The sequence below is a fragment of the Semicossyphus pulcher genome, unplaced genomic scaffold (genome assembly GCF_022749685.1).
Source record: "Semicossyphus pulcher isolate SPU_LCO1_2020_fin unplaced genomic scaffold, fSemPul1.0.p SCAF_23, whole genome shotgun sequence".
Taxonomy (NCBI): Eukaryota; Metazoa; Chordata; class Actinopteri; order Labriformes; family Labridae; genus Semicossyphus; species Semicossyphus pulcher.
Window position 1 is genome coordinate 4,189,704 of NW_027211697.1, and position 15,922 is coordinate 4,205,625.

The 15,922-nt window shown below is 44.8% G+C and overlaps 1 protein-coding gene across 2 annotated transcripts; it reads right to left on the bottom strand.

Annotated features, from left to right (window-relative positions):
- Positions 1 to 5,234: 5,234 nt before the first annotated feature.
- Positions 5,235 to 15,768, bottom strand: LOC138602698 (uncharacterized). 2 transcript variants are annotated; one of them, XM_069674232.1, is made up of 2 exons: positions 15,429 to 15,768; positions 5,235 to 9,733 (listed from the first exon to the last, which is right to left on the bottom strand). In XM_069674232.1, the coding sequence occupies exon 2, from the start codon at positions 9,486 to 9,488 to the stop codon at positions 7,659 to 7,661; it is 1,830 nt and encodes a 609-aa protein (XP_069530333.1). In that variant the 5' UTR covers positions 9,489 to 9,733; positions 15,429 to 15,768; the 3' UTR covers positions 5,235 to 7,658. The 2 variants fall into 2 exon arrangements, with proteins under 2 accessions (XP_069530333.1, XP_069530334.1); XM_069674233.1 differs by lacking the exon at positions 15,429 to 15,768 and adding an exon at positions 14,530 to 14,900.
- Between the last annotated feature and the right edge of the window lie 154 nt (positions 15,769 to 15,922).

The window sequence follows — 15,922 nt, forward strand, 5'->3', positions numbered from 1 at the left end:
CCACCATCTACTGTTGTGAATGTACAGTATATTGACAGTAAGTCTAGAACCCTGAGTATAGGACGATCCCACTTTTTTAGATGTATGTCAAGGGAAAAAAACACTGTCTTACATTTGGACCCGCCCTTATCCTTGCGTCACCAAACGCCGCTCCAGGTAGCTAGCAGGCTAACTAGCTAGCATAATTAACGTCATGTAACTCAACCTATTATGTTAAAGATAATTTGTTTCAAGGGCCCTTTCGTTTTACAATAAACAATAAAGATAAGTCTCATTTGCGATGTTAATACGACTTGCAAACTCAGTACAACACAGCAACACAGCCAGACATTTGATAACAGGCAGCTACAATGTGATTTTCATTCTTTGATTCATTGTGTTGACCTCTGAAATGACATGGTTTAGAGATGTGACTGAGCAACAGACTCCTTTCAAAACATCTGAATGACGATGAACGTGTGACCAAAAGGGGAACTCCACCTGAGTTGGTGATTCATAGGGTGGCACCAAGTTTTGAAGTGAACCTTTGGGTGGCTCTGGAAGGTTCTGATGGAGCTGCAGTGGGGGTCTGCGCAGAGCTGCGCCAAATGCACAAACAAGTGAATTTGAAGTATTTGTGTCACCCCACCTCTTCCATCACTTCTGTGAGTTAACCTACTGTTTTGCAGGGAGGTGTAGGTGGAGCTGCTGTTTGTTTATGGGTGGGGCTGCAGTGGAGTGGTATGCTGAGCAGACCTTTCAGTTTTCTTTCTGCCTTGTGGCCTTACAGGAAGGAAGCCCATGGGGCAAATGACACAGCCGGCACTTTGTTTTTACACCGCTCAATGCTTTCTCTCCCACTCTGCGCCCTACAGGCCTCCATCAACTTTCATTATCGGCCTCCTCGCTGACTCCTACTTTGTCCGTTTTACTCTGGTTACTGCAGTTTTATACTTATACACCTGTCATCAGATGAGGGAAGTAACACAGTACAAATACTTTGTTTTTGTATTCATTTTTTAGCTTTTACACCCGACACTCTTACATTTTCAGGCTTATGAACAATAAATTATTTTATGTTGTATCATTGCACGCTACAACCTTCCCAACATACTAAAAGGCTGGTAAAACTAGTAGCCCCTGAGATGAAACTAAGTACTTTTATAATCTCCCATATATGAGGTGAGGTCTGGTTAGCTCCGTATGGTAGAAATAGTAGAAATGTCTTTCTGAGGGCGACTTTTTACTTCTACTGAGAACATTTGTGAGCCTTGTTCACTTAGGGTGCATTCAGACCTGACAGCTTTGGTCCGGACTCATTTGGACAGGTGAGTAAAGCATTTAAACTCCGGTGCGGACCAAACCACTTGACTATGGTTCACCTGAAAAAAGGGACTTGGTCCGTTTCCAAAGGAACCACCGTCCGGTTTAGTTCAGGTGAGAACATCATCAGACTTAAAGTAGGACCTTATGTAGGAAGCAAACCAAAACACTGTGCATTGTAGGTTGTTAGCAGATGTTGACGCTTGCAGAGAGAACAACACGCAGCCAGGCAGAAAGATAAGTAGAGGACAAATGTGGGGGAGCGACCAGGTGAGGGCTCTAATAGAAATATGGGCTGACCAAACAACTTCACAAATGCTTGTGGAAACGCACAAGAATTACGGAGGTATTCAAACTGTTGAGTGAAAAACTAAAGGAGAATGGAGCCGATCGAACTGTAGAATGATGTCGGTTGAAGGTAAAAAATCTCAGACAACAAAACATTACAGTCTGCGATTGTGTTGAGTGTGAATGAGGAGTGTGCTCTTTCTACTTCAAGGACTTTTCCCACATGGAAAATCTGACCAAGGTGGCGCTGCAGCTGCAGCCCTCGCTCAGGTCGGCTGCTGAGTGCTGGTCACCAGCAGGTCTGCTGCTGCTGCATTCAGCTTTGCTAAGCTGGAGGACTATTGTAGTAGTGGGGGATCCCACCGCGCTTCAGGTGTAGGTGTTGAGGTGATTCAGGCTCCATTTGTAGTTCTTTTTCCCACCAGAGATCAGGACTGCAGATGCAGTAACAATATGGGTCATGTGAATAAAGTGATAAAGTCAACAAGTGGTAGAGGATTAACTGACTTGTTAGATGAGTCAGGAGTCAGGCTGCTCCCATTTCACGTAGTGTTACACACACAGACACACACACACACACACACACACACACACACAAACACACACTGTTGATAATCTTTAGAGTTATTGGGTTTATAGTTTTTATGCATGGACCTGCCTGTACGTCTTACATCACTATGTAAGTCACCTCACACTTTGGAGTGTAGACACAGTTAACAAGGGCCTCTGTGGGTTTATGAGTGTGTGTGTGTGTGCTTGCATGACCTAGAGAGTATGATGAAGACAGTGAAAGGAGGGAGGGCTAACAGTGCGCCCAAAGCTAAATCGGGGCAAGGCCACTCCCTGCCCCAGCTCTATTCAGTCAGCCAGCCGCTTCAGACCAGTTTGAATGTAGGTGAACAACTGCACGGAGGATAAAATGTGTCATTTTCCGCCCTTTGCTTTAAACTAAAGATGCTGTCCCTTTTGCTGTAAGAGGGTTATGTTTAGCTGGAACTGCTCACTTAAAAATCCAAATAGATTTCTGCTTCTATTTTAAAACTTTAAATGTTTCCCCCTCTTCCTTCTCATCGCTTTTCCCTCACATGTATTTCTTGTTTCATCAGAGAGCGCTTCCTCTGCACGTAACCTCTTTATAACAAGAGATCAGATGCGTTCTGGGCCGCAAGCCACAACTATGTTATCTAAGCAGGAAGAGTTTTTGCTATACACTTTCGTTTGCTTGTTCTTCTGACTCGGTTCAAATACTGGAACACTTTGCAAAGATAGAATGTTAAAGAAACCATTATGTTCTGTTCGTTTGAAGTAGAGTTAGTGCTGAATTCATTCATATGTTTGATTAGGAGAACCTTCGTTGTCAGAAAGGGAGCGTTGGGGAATCATGTGCCCTCCAGGTTATGATCATAGACAAGTAGGTCATGTCAACACTAGAGTGGTGAGACTGCAAATCATCTCTTCACATATGTACTCTGTGTGTTTGCATGTGCACATGCAATGCACATTTGTATGTGCAGGTGTGTTTGCGTAGAAGCTATAGGATCAAGTTCACAGGAGCAGTTAAGAAAGAGGGTCAGGGGAAGAAATCTGTTTGCTCCTGATTTGCATACGGTGCAGATCGCTGTCAATACGTAACTGTATGTTTGACAGGTGTGACATACAAACCAAAGGTCGATGCACTTTAAAGAATGCGGGCAGGATCATTTTGTTACCTGAATCTGACCTGACTCTGTAGGCATCCTGGAAGCTGCCCCACAAATGTCTCAGAACCTTCTAATGTGTCATCTTGGAAACAAACCAGCTCTCTGCAGTCCTGGGATCCCCCCCTCTGCTCTCTCATCCTTCTCTCACTCTCCATCACCCTCCTCCCTGTTTTCCTGCTCCACTAACCTACCTTTCCCCAGGGCGCTAAGAGGAACCAGGTAACACGAGCACCCTGTTTCTGAGAGCCGCGAGCATCTCTCCTGCCAGAGGCAAACATGAGTGACACGGATGGAGCCGTAACCTTCATTGATCCATCCACCAGCGTGCTCCCTCTCCCCTCTCTGCACTTCGACTTTTCCTTGCTTTTCCCAACCCGCGCACAATGACCTACTTTCCTCCTGACCTGTTTATGCAAGCTCCGGTGCAGCAGCCATTCAGAGCAGGAAAATAGGGGACGCAGCAAAATGCTGCAGAGAGTGTCACCTTGGTTCAATCCGATGGGTGCTACGTACGGTGGCTATTGTAGGGAATTAAATAAACAACTCCCTTAAATCTATAATCTCATGGAGACAGCAGGCTGCAGACTGATTTATACTCTTCTTTGCATGTGTGTGTGTGCATGCATGTATTTGCTTATGTGTGTGACTGGCAGCATTGTGAAGGGCATCGAGGCGTCAGCCTCAAAGAGGAGCTTTGTTTGCAGGCTCAGATCAAGTTAGTGCACTGGGTTAACTTCCCTCCCCTGCCATATCCTTCCCCCCTTCTCTTCCTTCTCCGTTCGTCACCCCTCCCTTTGCCCTTTATGTTATACACATGACCCCGATTTGGTTTGAAAGAGGGCACGAGATAAAGAAAAATTTAAGGTATGATTTACGTGCTCACTGGATAATTAACCCAATTTAAGGGGCTATTTATGTAATAAACATTACATTATCTTCAGATGCATTGATATGCTCATGCACTGTAATTAAATCCTATATATTGCATGCAAATGAATAACGTGAACCCTAATAAAGGACTAGTTGATTATAAGAGGGTCATATACAAGCTGTAAAATGTGGAACCACATAGCCAGTGAGTCTGGACTTTGATAACACAGCTGCCTTTTCTGTGTCAGGACAAAGAATGCGGTGGGGCTCAGCCAGGAGGTTGGCGGGACAGTTGAGCTGGCAGCAGCAGTCAGAGGCTCAGACTGTCTCTGCCCCGGCTTTGTCCCCATCATCACACAGAGCCGACTCTCACTTCAGATATGGCCTGTTTTTCAGTTCGGATCACTTTGTGTCGCTCCAATACTCTGTTTCGGGGGGGGGGGGACGCACCTGTTTATCTGCTGAGAGATTATTTTGGAGCTCTGAGTGATTTTATTCGTTCTCAGCTTTTAATGTCCACTCAAGCTCCCGCGGAGTGTGTGCTCAAAGAGGTTTAAATGCAAAAGACTATAATCAGAAGAGTATGTGTTGGGTGAAACTTTTGACTGTATTGTGATGCATCCAGCTCATGTCTGTTTGCAGAAGTAGGTCAGTGTTACATCAGATAACTTGCCAGGGAGTTTTCTGGCTCCACTGGGCAAAATGTGTCACTGCGAAACCTTCTCTCATTGCAGATTACCCTTGGATGCCAAAAAGAGTGCGTTGCCCGTGGGGAATGGTAAGCTCTATACAAAGGCCATCTCTGCACGCTGAAAACAGGGCGTGCCTGTCAAACTTGGGGTTCAAGTTCTTGAGAAGATCTGAAGCACAAAAAATATCTACAGGGAACAGGGGCATGGCTTTATCTGATATGGTGTATAGAAAACTTATATAATAGTAAAATTGCTGCTCAGTTCAATGTTAATCTTGCTTTGTGGGATCAAAAAACTGTATCTGTATGTGCGTGTAACGTCCAGGTGTCATTGTAGTAAACCAAACACTGGTGGAAAAACAGGGACAAACAGGTTGTTTTCATGATATGTTGATAATGTCAACATCCTTTTTATTTTGTTTTTCGGTCTTGAAATGCTCCCATCATCCACAATGAACATTAGTGTCTTTACATACATATTCATGTCAAAAGGATGCGATGGTAATGACCAACCAGTCCAACCACCACCCATCTCTAAACACCACACTATCTTTGCCTGTTTTTTGTCCTCTTGTCTTTTTTCATAAAACCATCAGCAAAAACCACAAACATTACTGATTAATACACACTGAAAAAAGTGGGGAGAGGCGGGGGGGAGGGAGGAATGAGGCAAATACATGTCATCACTGTCAATAGGAGAAAAGACGCAGTTAAAGGAAAACAGAACAACATCTTGAAATAAAAAGGATATAAAAACCAATGTAATAAACATAACAGTGTTGTTCAAGGGTGGGGGGAGCTTTACATTTATACACAAGCACCAAAAAGCCAAACATGGTACATAGACATTTTCCAACAAGGATCCAGTGCAGGGGATTCATCACTGTCCAGAAGCAGATCTACCATGAGAAAGGGATAAATAACCCCTACAATTGAATAATGGAGGCACATGGGAAGCAGGGGATGTTCTGTTATTTCATCAGCTCGAATTGTTGTTTGTACTATTTAACGTTGGCACATGGGAGAAATTTGGTTTCACTGCAACTTTTATCTCGGCACTCATTGATTATCTGAAGTTGATTGAGGCTCTGGGGCTGATGGCCCATTTATTGGGGCCGTTGGTGCGACCAGCAGATAACAGACAACTGATATTGGATATCTAGGCCAAGACTCCCTTTTCTGTTTGTTGGTCATTGTCAAAGTCTTTCTAGCAACTTGAGACGTGAGAGTAGATATGGAGTTTGGGGCGAACAGATTGTTACCAGCCAAGTCCACCCAAACTTGATTGGTCAATACTACTCAGACTACATACAGTACCAAAAAAGGCTTCTGACACTAGGAAAAACTTGTCCTCGCCTACAGATTAAGCATTCATATGCTGTCAGTTGAGATTAATTTCATTATAACTCAGTCATCTTGTACCTTATATGAGCCACAAGGGCCCTGCTTGGTCACCCCAATAACCGCAATTGATTTTAATAAATGTGCTGTAAAGAGGGCTGTATTTTTGGGTGTTCACACAAGAGGAACTTGTTCAAAACTCAGTGCACTGTATTGTGTAGTATGAATGTGAACTCCCGCTTTTGCCCCTAGCATCCCATGCTTACATTACAGTTCACACCCAAAGGCAGTATGTATCTAAAAAGGTCTGTACACATTCTCCGTCTATGTTCATGTGGGCTTTTCTACAGTGATGGGGACGTGTGGAGAACAGGGAAATAAATACATTGGGCCAGTGAATGGTAACAACAACAAGATATGGTTGATAAAGCTCAAATAAACAAAAGGCTCATAGCCTGCAGCTGGTGAATTTCACCAAATATTTAAAGGCTGGTTAAAGGTTAAGAAATCCAAACATTTTATTGAGGCCCTTGCCTCAGGAAACAACATCTCCATTCAGTGCTGTTGGCGCTCCAAACTGGACGGCCATTTCTGAGTAAACAGGGCATTAACAAATGATTAATGCTAAAGCTTGACAATCAAAAGTGAGGCGTTTTAATTTGAATGCGTCCTGCAGCAACAGCTGAAAATGTGGCTGTACAGTAATTATGATTTATAATAGGATGGTCACTTTCAAAACCCTCTTTGACCGTTGCAGGTTCGTCTAATTTTTGTTGAATTTGTATTCAAATTTCTTTGTAAAATATATATTTATAATAGATACATATATTCATATATCACAGTAATATACAAACTAAGTGCTTAAAAAATAAGGGTGATGGAGATCTTTTGTGTGATAATGGAGATGACTGGGGAAAGTATGGGTCAGTAGAGGTAGGGTCTGGGAAGAGGTATGGAACTTAATATTTGTAGTGTTGGTGCTTCTTTGGTCGAGGGAATGTCCCCAGTGTAAGTTTGCATTTGATTTAAATTAAGGCAGATAGCCACACATGTGTATGCTTGTCTACAGTCAGATATGTACCAAATTTATAGTACTAATAAAGCTCAAAACTTTTCCTACATTCTTGTTTGTAAGCGATCGAAATGTTGATGGTTGCTGATGTATTCTGCTGGATATTATTGGGTGAAAAAGGTAGAAAAGCAGGCAGTTCCATTCCTCCTCTTATCACATAAACAAAAGTGCTTCTGTAAGTATGGAGAGGATGTAAGAAATAAAGAATCTGTACAATATATACAAATATGATACAGCCCTACAAGTTGTCCATCCTTTTTGGTGATATTGGGGGTTTTGGGGAGTAAAAAAGCCCAGCTTCCTGTCCCAAGGGCTTAAGGAGAGGATTCTATTATAGGGCAAAGGCATGATGGCAGGGTAGTTCTTAGACGAGAAAAGTCATGTTTAATGTCACTTAGTCTCGCCTCTTGTTTCGTCGTCCACCTGTCTCCTTTTTCCAGCTCTCCCTCCTGGGCACCTCCCCTGAGGCCACCTGATTACAGGCTCCACCCTGGCTCTCATGGCTAATGTTCTGTTGTGGCATGAGGGACAAGTAGGGGTGCTGGGGCAAGGGAGGCGGTGTTGCAGAGGGAGGCGTTGTTGGGGACTCCTGTCCAGAGGAGTGGCCTCCGCTACTTCCGGAACTCATGGCCCGGTGTTTGAGTCTGAGTTTGTGAGGCAACGCTGTGCCCTTCACCTCCCCCTGAGGATCCCTGCGCTGGGCCCCAGAGCAGCCCTGGGAGGAGGGTGGAGGAGAGGCTGGTCGGTGGAGCCCAGAAAGGTGTCGGTTGTTGTAGCCCATATCTGAGCAGGACGCAGAGGGGAATTCATCGTCATCTGTAGAGGCTTCTTTGTCTGAGCTGTGGGGATCTCCATCACTGCAAGAGGTGTCCTTGCTAGAGGTGATAGGTTGGCCTTGGTAGTACGCCTCCCTTCTATGCCCACCTTCGTAGGTAAGCAAAGGCGGCTCCTCGTCTTGGGCACTGAGGTATGAATGATGAGGCTGCTGGAGATGGTGGTACAGGTGGGATTGGTTGACTCCCTCAACTTGTTTGTGAAGAAGCTCTCCAGATGAATCGCCCTCTTGCTGGTGCTGCTGGGGAAGCTGGCAAACTTTGTACACCTGTCCATCTCCAGCCTCATTACGACTGTCTGAGAGCTCATATGGAGGGGAATCTAATGACTTCCTCTCGAGCAGTTTTTTCACCTCAGCCAGTGTCTCTGTGGAGCCCTCAGTGATGGACTGCGGCAGTTGGCTGACATTACTGTGCTTCTGAGCTGCCTGCAGATTGATGTCCTGAGGCCTCGTCAGGGTGTCCACTGGATAGGAGGCACTGCTGGAGCCATACAGAATAACGCTTCTCTGGGCAGCAGGTGGGTGAGGGGCAGGCTGGCTGACAGTGTTGATAGTGGTAACAGGCTCCGGAAGGGGTTGTTGTTGGTGAAGATGATGATGCTGGCCATGATATGCAGCCTCCAGCTCCTGAGAATGCTGCTGGATCTGGTGGTGAGTGGGCACAGAGGCAAGACCACGATGGATGTTGAACATGATCTGGGTGGTGGTGCCATTTGCGATGTCCATCTCCAGCCTGTCACCTTCCTGTTTGATCTCGAAAGGCATTGGCTCAGGACTGTCCCTGGAGGATCCGTCAGACATGTCAGAGAGGGAGCCTCTTGGAGAGTATTTCACCAGCTGCCTGTGGCCCTCGCCATGTCCTGACTGCTCTGTTTCTGAGGAATCAGAGTTCATCATCACCTGAGAACCACTAGAGTAACCACTGGAGTAGTATTGGGTAGAAGATGAGGAGGATGAGCCTCCATTTCCCGTGTTGTTGCCTCCACTAATCTGCTGGCTCTTTTCAATGTAGGAGGCAGTGCTAATAAGGCCAAAGCGCAGCTTCAGCTGGAGCAGCTCCGTCTTGAGCCTCACATTCTCATCATTCAGTGCAATGACACGGTTCTCCAAAACCATATCATTGAGACGTCGCTTCTCCCGGGAGCGCTTTGCTGCTTCATTGTTTTTACGCCGTTTCTCCCAGTAGGAGGCATCCTTCTTTTCATCAGAGATGAATTCGCGCTTTCGTCTGCAGCTCATATTGGGTTTAGGCTTGATGAGGCGCCCTAAGCGAGATGGACTTCCTTGGGCAGAAGAAGACTCCTCATAACCACTAAAACTCTCAAGGGAGTCTTGGTTATTCCCTGAGTTATTGTTTAATGTCTTGAGACCTGATGTCAGATTTTCCATTCTTGTCTAGTGCCAGCCAGTTTGAAATGTTTCCAAAGCGACTAGGGAAGAAACCGGTCAGAGGTCAAGCGAGTGGCTTTTTTCAGTACTTTTCAGTACACTGAGATAGGTTGGTGTTTAAGTGTCCTAGATCTCCTCAGAACCGGCAGGATGTAGGGTGGCCCGACAACCTCAGCATGTCAATCTCTTGTAGAGTCTCGCTCCGTCTGTCTGTCTCTGTTCTCTCGGCGGTTGAAGATTAAAGGCTGAAGAGACAAAAACAGGAAGAAGAGAATATGTTAATCCACGTGGATTGCAGATGCTCTATAATCAGACATAACATTATTTCAATTTACATTTAACGTTGATATTCTTTTAAGCATGCAGAATGTTCAATGCCACATCTAACCAGCTTTCCTTTGCTGTTTCTGCATATCTGGCTTTAACTAACAATGTCTCCCCTCGCAACCAGCAAATGGTCACTAGACCTCACTGTCTGACCTTTTGGCCCTGCTATTGATCTACTCTGTCTGCGGCCTATGACCCCTGACCCTTAGCCTGACATGTTGATGTTGACTTTTGTGATGTAATGAGGGCACTGAGTTCATCGCAAGGCTGATGATCCTGTCTCATCTTTTCACCCAGTAGTAGAATATCTGAGGCAGCTGAAATAAAAGACGGCACACATGGCGACTTCAGCAGGTACATCCATGAAACGAATACTGAATCAGCACAGAAATTGCATCATTCACATGCCGAGAGCACAAAACTAGACTGTTTAAGGATTAGCTCTATTTTGTTTGCCGGATGAGTATTTGGGCCAGACAGAGCAAAGGGTGAGTCAGATGCAGGGTTGGTGGCATTTCCTGGATCCATTTTAGAATATTTCATCAAAAAAATCCTCCACCAGAGACAGCCCGGCAATTTTCCTCTGAGAAACACCATCCACAAACATCGCCTGAGCACCGCTACACCCCAATGTGTTCATCCGCTGAGGAATGTGGCAGCATTCCTCGCCAAAACAACTCAACGCCAAATCAATGATGCATAGAGAGCAGATAAGGCAGACAAAGGCAGCAGCCAGTGCAGGTCAAGGATAAAGAGGCTGAGACTGGGAGATTTGGAGGTGTGGGGGATGCCAGGAGGTGGAGCATTGATAAATATAGGTCAAGGGCCCATGGGAAGAAAGGGGCGGGACGGGGGGGACACTGGCAGGAATAACACAGCCTATTAACATTTGCTTGAAACACGAGGAAGGTCGGAAAGTGTCATAACTATGCAGATAAGTGCGTCAGAGCCAGAACACAGCGGGGAGTTGTAAGTAGCTAAACAGGTGTTCTACCAGACTAAACCAGTATGACGTAGAAATTATAGGGTGTTACATCACTAAATTCAAGTGAATAGCATTCTTTTGAATGCAGTAAATGCACTTACAGTAAACGCTGCATTTGCCTGCTTCTCTGTATTAATATCACTTAGACACTTCCTGGAGAAATAATTAGGTCACACATGTCGTTTCCTCATGACTTGACTTCTTAGAAATGTCAGACAACAACAAAGGAGTCTTTCTGCACGCAAACAACCATGAACCTACAGAATCAGTTCTGCAAAGTGATTGCAAAATGTCATCTGTATCTCTAATAGAGTCTAAATAGATCCCATCCACGGCAGTAAACATGTGTTACCCAACATCTGCACTGCCAGGTTAAACTGTATAAGCACTTTTACACTGTCTGAATCTTTAATCTCATAATCTGGTGTTTGCACTGATTTTATCGTCTCTTCCATGGGATCTGACACCATTACGTAACTACAAGAGTACCCTCATCCTGAATATGAATCTTAGTCCAGATTCAATAAACAATGAAAAATGGAAGACAGCTCTCTCCAGAGGCTCAAATCTAATCCAGGAAGCAACATTTCATTCATATTTGTTTGCATGTGTCTGTTTTTTTTTTCTCTCTGCTTGGCTGAATAGTTTCAGGTCATCCACGTGAGCATCTAACATGTGGCTGTTTGGCACCAGAGAGAAAAGAATAAGCGGAGCGACTTTTTCTCAGTATGTCCCACTGACCCAGAAACTAGGGACCGGCAGCGCTCTGTAAACACAAGCCTCACTGTACAGCTTGCTGCGAATGTAGGTCAACTGAGCTGCGTAGAGGTGAAGCGGCCAGAGATCCGAAAAACAGACAAAGAGAGACGGGAAGACAGAAAAGAACAAAGAGGGAAAGAAAATTAGAGCATTGTATAAATGTAGACGGAGGTGAGAGCAAGTGGAGTGGAGACAAAGAAATGGACAGGGATCAATGAGGGAGTAAAAACAAAGAGAGGCATGGTGATGAGATTATGCTGTAGCTGGGCAGAGGGGGGGAGACCAGAGGCAGTTGCGACAATGTTGGTATTGCATCAATAGAAGGAATGTGTCACCCATAGCAACAAAAAGGGGGAAACAGAAGGGGCAGCCAATCATATTGGACTTTCTCTCCCTCCCTCTGAACCAGTGGCTCCACATGGTCAAAGCAAACGGCAAGAATCAACGTTCTGCAACAAAAGGACGTTGGTTGACGTCACTGATTGCGTATATTGCATATCTCCCCTACAGTTACATTGAGCTACAATACACATAAGAGAACTCTGGTGTTTAAATAACTCGCAGTGGGGGCTCTCGGCTTCTATTCAGTGTTTGTCTGTCTTTAAATTGTGATGTGAATGAGCTTGAAACATACTGAGGTGTTGTGGCTCTCTTTCACAGCTCAGCCTGTAATCCATTTCATTCACCCTCTCTTGTCATCCAAATTACAACTGAATTATTTTATTTCCAGAGATTCTTAAAGCCACAACAGCAGAAATGAGTCACTGTTACAAGAGCGAGTTAAAACGCAGCCATGTTATTTGCAAGAATTTTCCAGCTTTAATATGCAAATACATCCAAACGAAGTGAGCAAACCTGCAGTGTACAGCAACCCCAATCCTCTGCACACATTCCCTTGACCTAGATTACGCTTTCCGATTTATCATATAGTCTTCACGTGTCATCACTAGGTCTCTGTGGCACTTGTGGAATGATAGCACAGGAATAGAATCCAAGTCGCACTCACTCAGACAACCACAGGGCCGGCCCTGCAAGTGGCTAAATGTGGCAATGAGCTTTGGAAACAGCGGCGCTAGTTCAAACCCCTGTGCACGTGTTTCTGCGGAGCGTTTCAGGAAATGGGCGCAGGTCTAAAATAAAAAAAGGGGGGGGGGGGACTATGCTTCAAAGGAAAAAAAAAAAGATGATGAAACTGTTGCCCCCTCCCGGGAAGAATGCAATGTGTGACACGTGGCTAAGAGTCGGGGGTCATGGGTGGGGTCTGCTTGAATTCCAAGTCTGGGGGCTGACTTTAGCTTCCCAAGGAAAAAGAAGGAAAGCGAAGAGAGGGGGGTTGGCTAAGGAATCGGGCAACATGCCAGGAAGGCAGAGTCCGATCCAAGCTGGATCCTTGTTCCAAGAAACACACAGGGCCATATAACCCCTCTCTGGAAAAGGAAAAAAAAAAGCAGAGTGACTCAGTCCATGTGTTGCACCAGTCACATGTGCTCCTGTGGCCTACTAAATGCTGTAATTCGCCTCTGTGCTGCCTCCAACCACAGCGCAATAACAAAGCACAGATCTCATCTTTTATCATCTTACATGTGCCAGGAAACCCCAAGAAAGTCAAGAGGCCATAAAGTGGGACAGGAAACTGCTCCATGAATCCCCTCCCACTGTTTTATTTAGTAAAAGCTGTATCAAACTCAAAGAAGCACAGCTGTCTCTGCACTTCAGATCAGTGATGTAATAAGTAAAAAAAACTTGGTAAATGTTTTTTTTTTGTTCTAAATTGTCCAAGTTTTGACAAGTGAAATGATATGTGTCTTATGTCGTCTGTTGTCTGCGTGCCAATGTTCTATTTCCGCATGCCTGCTTCGGTTCTTTGTTATGGCGGGGAGGGAATTTATTTTGGTGGGGTTTTGATTCTGCCTTTCTTGTCAGCAGCGGTTGAGCGTCTCGCCCCCCCTCCCACAGGCGCAATGTGACCTACATTCATGGCTGGCATAGAGACCCAGTGTTTGCCAACCAATTGGCAGCGGCGGCTCCGCAGCAAAGCGCAGCACAGCATAGCCATAGACTACGGGTTTCCGCCGGTTGCATAATCGGCCCCTTCTTTAATCCACTTTAATTATTTAATTCATTTATTATGCAACCTGCATAACCTCAACAATGTTCCCTACACTGTAAATTTACGGATGCGGCAGATGCAGAACTTACAATGCGTAAAATGCTTTAAAGCATGCTTCATTCCACGCAGGAGAGATACACGCTGTCCTGGAACATTTCTAAAAATCTGAAACAGTTCTGAAAATAGCCTATCTGAGAACCACTTGTGCACAGTTTTATTATCTGTGACTTATTTTAATACTAGCTGTTATTGCATGTGATGCCTTAACGCAGAGGACCATTGTGACCATGCCCACGTGCAGTGTATAAACCACAAAGCCGGTTTTGGAAATTAGGTCAACATGGTGTTCCTTTTTCAAAGCAAAATGTTAAATATCATATTTACATAAAATGTCTTTTTTATCTGTGTGCCAACAAGTTATGACATTATGTTCCACCACAACTGAGCCAGTGATGGACTGCAGCCAAACGGAGTTGTTCATTGCAGCTCAAGTCTCATTAAAAGCCATAATGTATTGTTTAATGTCGCCTTCGTATATTTTTGGCGCAAGCAAGTTATCCCTCACATAGCAGCACAATGTGAGAAATGTGTTACCCCGCATGCCTCCTTTGTTGCACTGTCTGACAAATCGTCCTCATGCATATTTAATCGGATCATCAGTCACCCGAGGCGACTGCATGAATCCAACTATGCGATAAAATTCACCCAAAATAGACGCGTCTCAACAAATAAATCTACACATTTTATTCGCCACGCTATTAAGAAGGTATACACCTGAAGTAGATGTCAACAAAACTGCTCAAAAACACGGAAACACACATGACCCACATTTGATCCAGATGTCCTGATCCGCATCTCACCTGGCAGCGCGTGCACTCAGCAGAGCCCGTGAACTTCACCATTCTTCATCCTTTCTAAATCTGCCTGCACAGCATGTAAACACAGCCGAAGAAAGTAAACGCGAAATGTCCACATGTGTCCAGGGACGGATGATCGTGTCTGTCGCTCCCTGTGCTCTGGATTGTGTTGTGCTCCTTCAGACTGCTCAGCCTACTAAAGGGTTAACCCGGAGGGCTGCACAGCCGCTTTAACCTTTACAAAGAGCTGCTACACGTGACGGAGAGAAGTGTGTCCTCGGAGCTGCATGGGATTTTTCCAGTTGTCTGACTAGCCTACTAACCCAAAACAGGGCGCGTGTGATTAAGAGAGGCTGTGCATCATTTAAACCTGACACTTACTGACATATTATAGTTTCTTTAGAATAGTTGAAATAATAATAATAATAATAATAATAATAATAGTAATAGTAATAATAATTATAATTATAATAATTACTGCAAATTAACAAATAACAAGTACAAACAGACCCCTAAACGCACCACAACAAATGGATATGAGTGCGTTATGCACCATAAACATAACAGCGAGTGCAGACCTTGCCTCATTACATCTGTGGCACTGTTCCAATACATAATTCACCTCCGTGTGTCCTCCATCACACCGCACCTTTTTCCGAAGCAAATCATAATCTCTGGCGATGCCTCCCTCCCACACTCCCCCTCCTCACACTCTCAGACCCTCACTTCTTTAGACATGGGGTAGCCTATGCCATGCCATGACATTGAGAAAATGCGAGCAAACACCCAAACAAAAAATCACAAATACAAAATAATGCTTAAAAACGGAATATTTAAAAAGTAGCATAAAATATACCCAACATATTAATATAATGCATTTATTAATAATAACACAAACTTACCCTTTTTGTCTATAAACAGTCCCGTTCGAACAATCCGCTTTTAGCATCAGCAGCCGCTCTCATCCACTCACGCGCACACTATAACACACCGTCTGTCAATTTCCAAACACCAGCTCTCCTATTAGTGCAGGTATATGCGAGAGTGTGAACACAGTGCCGCTTGTTTTCAATGCGCTCCTCATGTAATGTTTGCCCCAATTCCCCCCTCTCTCTCTCTATCTCTCTCTCTTTCTCTATTTCCTCTTCTCTCTCTCTCTCCCTCTCTCCGCTTCTCTCTCTCTCTGAGTCTCTAAATGTATGTTAGTAGGTCAGTTGTTGCATAACAGGACGCTTTGGGTGCCTAGTCACGTTTTTTGTTTCTCTCGCGGCTCTGCCCCCTCCCTCTCTCGGCGCCTTCAAATCCTGTTGAAGGAGAGGAGACGCAGGGGGAGCGCAGGGGGAGGAGCCAGGCCTGGAGGGGGCGTGGCTAGGCTCAAAGCCAGGCTCAGTCAGAT

Coding starts and splice junctions, on each gene's coding strand:
- LOC138602698 (XM_069674232.1), bottom strand. CDS start 9,488: ATGGAAAATCTGACATCAGGTCTCAAGACATTAAACAATAACTCAGGG.